The sequence below is a fragment of the Octopus bimaculoides genome, chromosome 9, assembly GCF_001194135.2.
Source record: "Octopus bimaculoides isolate UCB-OBI-ISO-001 chromosome 9, ASM119413v2, whole genome shotgun sequence".
Classification (NCBI taxonomy): Eukaryota; Metazoa; Mollusca; class Cephalopoda; order Octopoda; family Octopodidae; genus Octopus; species Octopus bimaculoides.
The window spans coordinates 31,166,644-31,178,848 of record NC_068989.1 but is presented as its reverse complement, the minus strand read 5'-3'; the positions used below and the strand labels follow the sequence as shown (position 1 = coordinate 31,178,848).

The 12,205-nt window shown below is 35.1% G+C and overlaps 1 protein-coding gene across 4 annotated transcripts in view; it reads right to left on the bottom strand.

The window, feature by feature from the left end:
* Window positions 1–12,205, bottom strand: part of LOC106872228 (reticulophagy regulator 3-like) — a 110,942-nt gene that overhangs the window by 18,968 nt on the left and 79,769 nt on the right. For all 4 annotated transcript variants that reach the window (XM_052970552.1, XM_052970551.1, XM_052970553.1 and 1 more), the window contains 2 exons: window positions 11,238–11,372; window positions 9,528–9,731 (listed from right to left, as the gene is read on the bottom strand). In XM_052970552.1, the coding sequence (XP_052826512.1) occupies window positions 9,528–9,731; window positions 11,238–11,372 (339 nt within the window). The remainder of the gene's footprint in view (window positions 1–9,527; window positions 9,732–11,237; window positions 11,373–12,205) is intronic.

Sequence of the window (12,205 nt, the reverse complement as noted above, 5' to 3'; positions counted from 1 at the left end):
AGGGGAGAATTGATGTGCGTGTGTATGTCTGTGTGTGTGTGAGTGTGTATGTCTGATGGGGTATGTGCGACAGAGAGAGTAATGTTGATGGTGTATGTGTATATGAGAGAGAGAGAGAGAGAGAAAGAAAGAAAGAGAGAGAGATAACTGAAATTTTTCATTCAGTTTATTTATTAATATGTATATATGTATGAATGGCTTCAGTGACACACACTCACATACACGCACGCAGGTTGTTTTAATCGATTTTCTCTGTAAGTATGGGGGCTAGGAAAAAAATAGAAAGCACGTTCCAATTTATGCACATGTGTGCCATTTTTCACGCGAATCCACCCAACCATTTGGCCGTGAACCTGAAGACAAGAAAGAATACAATGGTCGGCCAACTTCAATTTATATTAACAGCATATCACGAATCACCTTTCTGCATTTAAATACAGTAATAAACATAATTCTACAGGTCTTAGTAAACCAATTTGGCATCTCAAAGACTCTAATAAACAATTTTCTTTAGATTGAAAAATTTTATCAAGACCATTTCCCTATGATAAAGGGAAATCATTCTGTCCTTTTTGTATGAATGAACAACTATTTATCCTCTTTTCCAAACATACACTAGCCAACACCTACAAAGAACGTGTTTACATTGGAAAAAACACTCTTTCAGCTATTTCAAATAATATCTACCCCTTACCTAATAATATCTGCAACATAATCTTTATTCTTACTTCCCATGCCTCCTATTCTTTACCTCATCTTTTCTTTCAATCTATCACTTATTTTCTATTTGCATATACCTCCATTTCTCCTTTAATTCTCTCTCTCTCTCTCTCTCTTCCTTCTCTTCTTATCTCGCCTTATTGTCAAATTTCTTAACGGCAATTTTAAAAATTATTATCATTCCCTACACAACTTTGCTTTCAATATATCTATATGTATGTATGTATGTGTGCATGTATGTATATGTGTGCATTTATATGTATGTATGTATGCATGTATATAGATATATGCATATGCATGTATATATATATGCATATACATGTATATATATATGCATATACATGTATATATATATGCATATACATTTATATAATGTTCTTCCTAGAGGTAAGTCAAAAGTTTTTGTTTGCTTTGTTGTAGCACTACTCTCTCTCTCTCTCTCTCCATATATATATATATATATATATATATAAGAAATAATTGAGATTCAGTTGAATTAGGTACTTAAGTTGAAGCACCAAGTTAGTGTGGTATTATCCATACAACTCAAAGGTGAATAAAATCAAAATAAGCAACAAGATATCAAGAGGTGATGCAGTACGACCATTTCAAGTGGCTCCATTTAATTGAACAATGCAATCATTACATCAATTTAAATGCAGGGCTATCCTCAGCTGCATAAACAAATAGAATATTTTAATCAGTTGGACACATTAATATAATTTTACTGAAATTCTCTAACAGAGCAAGAAGAGAGAGAAATTCCATGTTGCTACTTATGTGACTCAGAATATACTACACTTCTAAGAACTGTATGAAGTTAGGGTCACAGCTTGTAAATGATTGTAAACGATGAAAAATGGTTATTAATGTGTTTTTTCATATTTATTGAACATCCTATATATGCAAAGTTACCAGCTACAGTTGTTATAGTACGTTTTGGGTTAGACATCAGCCTAATAACGGACAGTGGGATTTAACCCTACAATTGCAACTAGGAGAATTACCACTATTAATATTATTGATATTCATACCGTTATTATTATTAAAATTACTATTAATATTAATCCTACTATTACTATGCGTTATTTTCATATCCAGTATTATCTCTCCTTCCTTCAATTGTAGTATTATTCACATTCATCCCAGTATCAACAAGTGTATCAGTAGTCCCTGTGTTAGTATGGACCCCAGAGCTATAGTCTATATTGTATATATTAGAAGTATTTGTACTGCTGTTTCTATTATCTACATTTCCATTAATATTGTTATTCACATTGTAGGGGTTTAAGTTAGTGTTGACATTAACATTATTATTATTACCACCTCTTGCTAATTTAATATCCTTTCTATTTAACCTTGCTATGATGGTACCCATATTAGGGAGAGTAGAGTATGAGATTCTAATTGTCTTCCGGGAAAAAATTCTGTTGTACCTATGGGAAGCAGGAAAGTTTTTTACTAAAATTGTCATAAATTTCCTATATATGTTTATGGACATGGCACAGTTGACGGGAATGTTATATACCAGATCAAGTCCTTATTTTCAGACTTACAGCGCATGTAAGGGCAGAATCTACCTGTTCTCTCAACGCCTTTCAAAATCGTGGCTTGATTATTAGGTATGTCTCTATTACCAGTATTTTTCTGATCCTTATAGAGTAGAGCAACCTGTCCATTCCCTTTATCTCCCTTATTATCTAAACTAAAATTCCTACTTGTTATAGCATCTACTTTTCTGTTGTTGCTTATTTTTTTTATTTAAATTGATGGGTTTGCTGGAAGCTTTTCTAGTTGGTATGTTTTCCCAACCAAGTAAGTTTGTAATCCCTCTATCACTTAAAATCTCATTACTTTCACTATATTTAGGTGCTGTATTTTCAGGACTAAGAAAAGTAATTTCCTTGTTGTATCCTGCTTTAGACAAAGCAAGGTTGTAGTGGTGGAATGGTATTGAAAATGTCCTTATTCACTGATAATTTCGTAATTCTCCTAGAAATACTTTTAACCACTGATTTTAATACATTGGGGGGTGGGGGTGATTTGATAATTTGTTTACGTACCTCGTAACTTCACCTGGTTTCCTACAAGGATGGTACAATCCTGAGTTAATGTTTAATGTAGTGTCTAAGAAATTTGCTACTTTTGTGCCATATTCAAACGTAATACCTAAGTTGAAGCTTTTAAGAAATTTTCTAATTCTCTTCCTTATTCTTTCTATGACTGATTTATTGTCACTAGGGATAATGAACAGACCATCATCTCTATATAAACTTCCTTGCAATTCAGGGATTACACTTTTGAGGCACCTTAATAGATATGCACTAACTAGGTTAGTGATTTCAGCTGAATCACTTGAGCCCAAAGCTATATCGAAATTATCAGGGGTATTGGACCTTGTCCATAGCTAACCCTCAAATTCTATGATAGTCTTCCTAGCTAAAAGAATAATGTAAATTTAATCTCTAGTTATAAGAGAAAGGTTTTTTGCAAAAATTAGAGATTTGTTAAAAATAGGAAATATACTAGAATAATAACTGTTAATATCAAATTGAATAAGGCGGCGAGCTGGCAGAAACGTTAGCACGCCAGGCGAAAGCTTAGTGGAATTTCGCCTGCTGTTACATTCTGAGTTCAAATTCCGCCGATGTCGACTTTGTCTTTCATCCTTTCGGGGTCGATTAAATAAGTACCAGTTATGCACTGGGATCGATGTAATCAGCTTAATACATTTGTCTGTCCTTGTTTTCCCCTCTATGTTTAGCCCCCTGTGGGCAATAAAGACATAAAAATCAAACTCAATAAACAAATAATTACGTATATTTTCAATGGATTTAAGCCAATATATCACTTCATCCGTATTAAACCATAGATTAGGAATTATTCGGGGTAGTATAGTATCCAGAACAGATTTGCTAAGTCGACCTATATCGGACTTAGTTGGGCAAATTAGGATTATCCTGGAAGTTCTTTTTATGGTCCTTGATGTTAATCCTTGGTTCATTTGGTATTAAGGGTTCAGTCCTGTCTGCCAATATAGATGCCATATATTGTAGTTTCTTACATCTGTTAAAATGACTTATTGATACACACACTGTTGTTTATATCCTCCCTGATAAGATTGATGCATTGTTCCACATTATTCATCCTCTCGGATTTATTTTAATGCATCTATCAAAACATATGTTGGTGATATGGTGATATAAATGATTTAAATAACATCTTGAGTGTTTGTCTCCATTTGCCATTATTTTTATATGCATACGTATATACATACCTATACATATATAGATATATATATACATACACACATATATATATATGTGTGTGAGTGTGTGTGACATATATAGACTTATTTTTTTTATGTTTCAGCCCAAGGACTATGGCCATACTGGAGGCACCACCAGTGTAATCACCTTTTAAGTGGTCATTCTTATGTAATTGGCTTTTGGTGAAGGAGGGGGTTCAACAGAGCTTCCCTCTTTTAAGCTTCTTGCCATGATATAGGCTCATTTGGGACCTTGGACAGCAGGAGATCCAGTTGTTTCTTGAAAACATCTATCCCTATTCTATGAAGATCCCTCAGATATTTTGCAAGGCATTAAACAGCTGTGGGTTCTTGAATCCCAAGCTACTGCAGTACATGGTCTCCACTCTAGACAAGATAGCTGGGACTTTTGGAACGTGACTTTCTGGTCTGTAGTTTTTGTGCTATTCCTCGCACCCAACCTGACTCTCTCCCTTGCTCTCAACTACACTGTCACAGCTGCCCCTAGTTCTTTAATGTCATTATCCTCACCAGCACCCACCACCACTCCTATCAGATCACTGACCCCTTTACCTACACCTCCAACAATGTCATCTACTGCATTTCCTGCTCTCTCTGTCCTTCCCTGTACATTGGCTGACTGGTTCACTGAGCACCTCCAAGACATCAAACTCAGCAATGACACACCAGTCTCACACTACTTCTACTTGACTGGTCATTCACTACAACATCTTTCCATGTTTGAACTGTCTTTGAAAAGAGGCCATCCAGCCTCCCAGCTCTGCTGTGAACCGGAATTGATCTCTTTTCATCCCTTTGCTCCTTATGGCCTTAATTTACTGCTTCTCTTCATCTAAAACCAACCTCACACATCTCCCACCTTTAACTGCCTCTCCCCTCCACTCCTGTACACCACCTAACCCAGTACCCTCACCACACACACCATTATACAAACACCCATACTCACTGTTCAACTCAGTACTCACACCAAATACCATTACACACATGCCCACATGACCATGCACTCACACACACTGACCCACTCCACATAAAATAGCATCCAACACCTCCCAGTACCCATAACACACACCATTACGCACACACCAACCACTATACAAAAACCCCTACACACTGTTTAACTCAGTAGCCATACCACACACCATTATGCACACTCCCACACACAATACCTACCTCTCATCACCTTTATCCCATCTTACACCTCCAAGCATTCCCCCCAACACACAGTATTCACTCCTAAAAACACACTATGCATATGCACACAATATGTAGAAATACAGACAATATACACATGTACACAACATGCATAACCACATACAACTTTTGCACATAAACACACACACACACTCTAAGGTCACGCACCACTTGAACAAGCACATATTAGCTGCTACACACAAGTGTTTGCACACAAATATATAAAGCACACATCACTCCATGCACTGGGTTACTGACACACATACACACTCCCATATGCACATACAGGCTCACATAATTTTAAGCTTGCCCACATTCACACATACACACACCATTCTTACATACATATACATGCTTACACATCCTAGTTCAGCTGGGTTACCATTATTATCTCCCCTTCACTAAGCATCTTTCTTCTGGCCATTCATGTTAATTCCTAGACATTTTTTTTCTTCTCAACCCTTTCCGTTGAAGAGTGTAGGCTCAAAACATCAAAAACTTTTCTATTCTTTTCCAGTCTCAAACCAACACACCTGTTTGTTGCTCCCTCACTAATCTTCATATTTTGTTTTCTGTAAATTTGAACTTCATATTATATATAATTTCTCACATGTGCAGGGGCACCTTATAATAATAATAGATGCAGTACCAGGCAGTGGCTCTCATGGCTTCTGATCTTAACTGATTGGAAGTGTTATCATGTACATTGTTTTGTATTGGTATAAAAGATGAGCAACAGCAAATATTCTGCTCAATACCATAAAGTTACTTGTCGGTTGTTTGACCTTAACCAGGTAAGCATGTCCCTTAGTGGCTGACGATATGTGCATCTCCGATCACAAGCAGAAGTAGTGGGGAAGCATCATAATCATGTGTTGAGAGGAATTCTTTGGGGTTTGGATAATTCACCATTGGAAACATGGGTGTTTCGTTCAACACCCTTAGACAGCTCTTATTCAGGGACTTTTTGAGGATATGCAACTCAACCTGAGGAAAATTCTAACTGGGTGCCACCTGCAAGGTCAAGTGCTGTTTATCTTGATATGTGATCACCATGTCGCACACATATGTTTGTGATGCATGTGCTTGGTGTACCCTTATCAGATGGGTAGTCATGATGGGTATACTGAACTTCATATATTTTACCCCAATGTCACTTTGATGGCATGCACTGGTCTCTCACTCAATAATAATAATAATATTAATAAAAAATATTAATGATTAATAAGAACTTACAAAATACATGGACAATGATGGATTGTCTTTTTGGGTGCATATTTAAAACTATCATTGTTGAAATGTTCAGTAGGCAAAAGACTATTTATATAAAATTTCTTGTAGTTTTCGGGAGGGTAAATTTAAGAGTATTAAAGAGTTCTTATATATAATTTATATATAGTTGAAGGTTTCTTGAAATGAAAAGAGCTGAAATGAAGGTTATGTGAGGTGATATATGATAGCTTTTTGTCAATTTAAGTGAAATTATCAAATGCAAATACCAATTTTTTGCTATCTGTATGGGATTTTTACATTAGTCATTCTATACTTTGAAGCATGCTTGCAACAATTTAAGAGTTCTGACCTTTGGTTTAAAGTATATGCATCCTGGAAGAGGATGAAGAATTTTTCACTTAGGTATAAATTGCACCTCACTGAACCTCTGTGTGCTGTGTCTGTATGGTACTGCTCTTTCCAAGACTAACCAGTAGATTTTGAAAGGAGAGAGTTCTCTCTTCTGCTATTTTCCAGATATCGAAAGGAATTTCTGTGGGAATATACACGCAGAACTACGCTTATAGCTTAGGAGTGAAATTTAGGATTTCTCGGTTTTCTGTGAATCGATTTTGATAAAACTTTTCCCAGCTTGTTTGCACGCTATGTGTGCAATGTCCTTTCTGTGTAATGTCCTTTCTTTTTTATTTCAGATTCTTCAGTTTTTGGATGAACCACGCTAATAGCTTTTGAATGTAAATAGCCCATCTAGACATTTTTTTTTTCAGAAAATGAAGGTTAATGATACATATTAAGCATACATTAAGTATATATTTCACAGAAAACCATAATAATATTATAACATTTATTGATATAATGAATTATTTAGCCACATGAGTGCCATTTCGAGGAGTAACTTCAAAATCCCTATTAGTCACAGAATCTGTCAATTTCTTAATAGTAGCAAATTAGACTGCCACTGCTGCAGCTTCAATGGTCACTTATAAGACATCTTTTAACATGAATTGGCATCCATCAGCATAAACACCTTGTTTAGTGATGGACCAAAGATTTTCAATAGGGTTGAGATCCCGAGATGCTAGAAGCCACACTATCAACCTTTCACTTTGTATGCCATAAGACCCTAGGAATGCTTGAATGGTCCTAGCAGAGTGGGAAGGAGTGTTCTCATGTATGAATATGAGCCTTAAAAATGACAGTAGTATGTCATCTAGCCAGGGATTCAGGACCACTTCCAGGAGATTGCATTAGGTGGCTATAGTCACTTTAACTTCTTCAGGCACACTGACTGAGTCAACAAGTCTGTCCCCAATGATACCAACCCACAACATGACTCCTCTACCCTGGTGTTGACGTCATAAACGTTGGTGACACTCATCTCCAAAATAGACCCAACTTTTTGCCCAACTGTCAGGTTTGTCAAGGGTCACCCTGGTTTTGTCAGTGAACAGAACACAACTCATGTTTAATGTAATGTACTTTTGGGTCTATTGAAGCCTCAAACTCCTGTGAGAAGGCAGTTTCAGGGGTTCTTGCACAGAAACCATGGTCCTGAGGATGCGACATCTAGTGGTTTTCGGTACACGAGTCCAGAGGTGGTGAAAATGGCTTTGCTTGTTTGTCCAGATATTCCACATAACTTGCTGCCAATATTCCTTAAATCCCTAGCTGTCACAGTCTTGGAGGTTCCACAATCAGATCGTTTCTTCCTTGGCACTCATGTGGCTAAATAAATGTTATAATATTATTATGTTTCGTTTTTAGATTTGGTTTGCAAGATTTTTTATGTGATTTCGTGTGTTGAAGCATGTTCTGTTGTGTCTGGGGAGAGTCATTTTCTTATCGTGCTTAAAATTTAACACACTCACTGTTAAAATTTCCACTTATTTCTTATTTTTATTTTCCTAAAATTTTCGTTGCGTCTTGCAACCTTTTCAATAGTCTTGACTCTGTCCGTTATTTACGCTGCGTTCTGTTTTTGCGCATGTGTGTGTCTCAGTGTGTGTGTATGTATGCATGCATGTGTGTGTATGTATGTCTGTGTGTGTGTGCATATGTATATATGTATGTATGTGTGTGTATGTATATATGTATGTACGTGTGTGTTTGCATGTATGTATGTATGTATTTTGCATATGTGTGTTTTTTTTTATGTATGTGTGTGCATGTGTGTATATGTATGTATGTACCGCTGTCTCCTTGTGTGTGCATGTCTGAGTGTGTGTGTGTGTGTTTTGCTGCTATGTACCATGTTTGTATGTATGGGTGCACATCTTCATATGTGTGGACAAGTGTGTGTGTATATGTGGCCATGTGTTTCAGTCTCTATTTGCATATGTGGTTGTCTGTTCATATACCCTATGTACCTACCTGTCTGTATGTAGACCTGTTGGTTTACATATACATACATGTGCATGCACACACATACACCCACACTCACAGATATACATACATCTATCTGCATAAAAGCCCATCAACAGGTAAAGTAGAACTCAAGGTTTTGTCCAATATCATACTACATGATATATATGTATATTTATATCTACTGTTTCAATTTGCATGCTTCCAAAAAAACTGTTAGCAAAATTAACCAATCAAATTCAAGTGCTTATTTGTCAAAATTGAATCATATCAAAATATATACTACACATACAATCACAACTTTTTTCCATTCTTCACCACAAATGCCCAATGAATGGGAATGCCAAACTCTGAGTAGCAGTATTTTGTGATGTTTTTGCTGCTTTAACAATTAAAAAAAAGCATACGTACATATACATGTATACATATATATACATATGTACATATATATACATATGTACACATACATACATATGTATACACACACACACAAACACATATATATACATACATACATATGTATACACACACACACAAACACATATATATACATACATACATATATATACACACACACACAAACACATATATATACATACATACATATATATATATATATATATATATATATATATTATTTGGTTAATAAGAAGCTTATACAAATGAAATAAAATAATAATAAACAAACATGGAGTTTGAGCAGATAAAGTTAGAAAGAAACTGCCATACTTACCATCACTATTCTCAATTGAGTGGTTTTCAGAAAGAGCTGGAGTTAGATGATCGGGAGTCCTTTCACCCTCACTCTCAGTTGCTGCTGTAGACAGTGCTGTAGGATCAGCTTCGGGATATAAATCACTCAGCTTAATTTCATCAGAAGGTAATCCCACATGTGAATTGATTTCATTTTCAGTAGTGCAGCCATCACCTCTGATTGCTGAAATATTAAATGAGAAAGACAAGAGTAAAATATAGGATTCTGAAAAAAGAAAAAAAAAAAAGAGACATTACAACAGAAGTTACTTGTTTAATGAATATACTCAGCTCAAAAATTTGACAGTTATTGTACAAATGAAAACAATTAACCTACCTCATTGCAAGTACATGATAAAAGATATAGATTGTTCTTAAAAGTAGTGATTCTATTTTTAATAAATTCAAATTCCCCTGCCTTACTTGACCAAAATATTTATTGAAATAATGATCATTTTTCTCTTTAATAAAAGCTTAATTTTAATTACTTTAAATATGTTATTACTCATTTTACTCTTGCTTTTCAGATAACTGACATATCTGTTCATTTTTTGTCCAGTCACTATTTGTTTTTTGCAGCTGCGTGGTAAGAAGTTAGTATCCCAACCACATGGCCCCGGGTTCAGTCCCTCTGTGTGGCACCCTGAGCAAATATTTTCTACTATAGGAAAGCCTTGTGAGTGGATTTGGCAGACAAACTGAAAGAAGCCAGTGAGAGAGAGAGAGAGAGAGAGAGTGTGTGTGTGTGAGAGAGAGAGAGAGACTACTGCTTGACAACCAGTGTTGGTATGTTTACATTCCCATAACTTAGCAGTTCTGCAAAAGTGACAGTTAGAACAAGTACCAGGCTTAAAGAAATAATAAGCACTGGGGTTGATTTATTTGACTAAAATCCAACATGGTCCAATGACTGAAACAGGTAAAAGATAAAAGCACATCTAGACAGATGTTCAGTGATGTTAGTAAAGGTCATTGAGTGTTCTGAGTCTCTCAACAATCAACACACCGCAAGACACCCCAACCAGTATCGACTGGGCTCATACTCCCTGATCCATAGCCACCTTTATAGCCAGCTTGACGGTCTTGTGCTAACTGGCTTTTATGATTTTCAATGTCCAGCATTTTGTAGGCGCTGAAGAGAGACTGGCCTAAAACCCATATATAACCACCTGTTGTCTTGACATAACACTACCAGCTCAGCATATTTTACCTGTTCCTCTTATTTTCTTCCTCATTGCAGTCTTCCACAGAAATGGAGCATCTTCAAGCAGTTTCTGAACAACTTCTAAGATACTTCATTCAGTCATGGGGCTGAACCTGTCTTTGCCCTCATGACTACATCCTGGATCTCTTTCCAGCTGGGTCCCTTCTCATCAAATTCTAGAGCTAGTGTAGCTAAGTTTGATCAATAACTTACCGTGGCCTAGGTCTAAGTCCCTGGATTAATCACTGAAGGTGGCTTTGAGGTAAATGTCAATCTCACCTTTGAAGTAGGTGGCAAAGTTAGTAAATGCTTAAAAAACATTATTTACAAGAATATGCCCATGGTATAATAACAATCAAACAACACAGTGAGTTTATGACCAACTATCTCTATGTTTTGCTCAATATTTAACTGAAAGCATTAACAATCCATTGACATTTTCATCTAACTGTAAATAAAGTGTAACACACATCAAAAAGCACTTACCACGGATAATAACCCAAAAAATATTGAAGAATGACATCACATACATAATCCTGCTGGTGACTGGTTCAAGTTTCTGTCTGAATCTCTGAGGCACACGATAATATATTACAGGTGGACATAATAAAAATACTATACCTATGATTAAAAGAAAACAAAGAAAGATTTCTGATCCACATTGTTTTTAAATACATTTTATTTCAAAAAGATATGTGTTAGGTGAGACTTACTGTAACAATATTCTACAACCACATGGTCACTACTATTTTACAAATATGGTATTTTTCACATTTAGAAACAGATAAAAATGCTCACCTGTTTCCAGATAAGAAACCTAACATTTTTTTGTTAGATTTCTCTTCATATTTATTACAGAATTCTCCCTCTGATAAACTAAGTAAATAAAGAACATTTTTTTGTTAGTGACTTCAAACAATTTTTTTATATCAATACCTTTAAATAAAAGAGAAGAGTTGTTATATATTGCCAATATAGTAGTATATCATTTATATTTATTTACACATTTTATTACCGCCTCTAGATTAAGTAAGACCCTGATACTTAATTTATATACTTATATATTGTTGTTGTATGTTATTATAATAGCCAAAGATTGTCTTTGAGATAAACAAATTTGGTATAATATTATTCGAGATCAAAAGAAATACTTGTAGATTCTATTTACTAAATTATTTTGTCTGTTATAATTTAGTTGTTTTTTTTAAAATTGTAATTGTTATATACTTGCCAAGTTAACGCCCATGCTTCTAAACATAGACGTTTGAATTAATTCATATGAAATTTCATCTATCTTTTAAACCAAAGCTCGGAAGAGATTTACATAAATGGATATATCCATGAACTAAAATTTATATTATTAAAAAATTAGAAAATAAAAAAGTAAACTGATTAGAACTACCAGTGAAGTCATTCTTTTTCTTTTTTCAAACATACACATTTTTATATATATA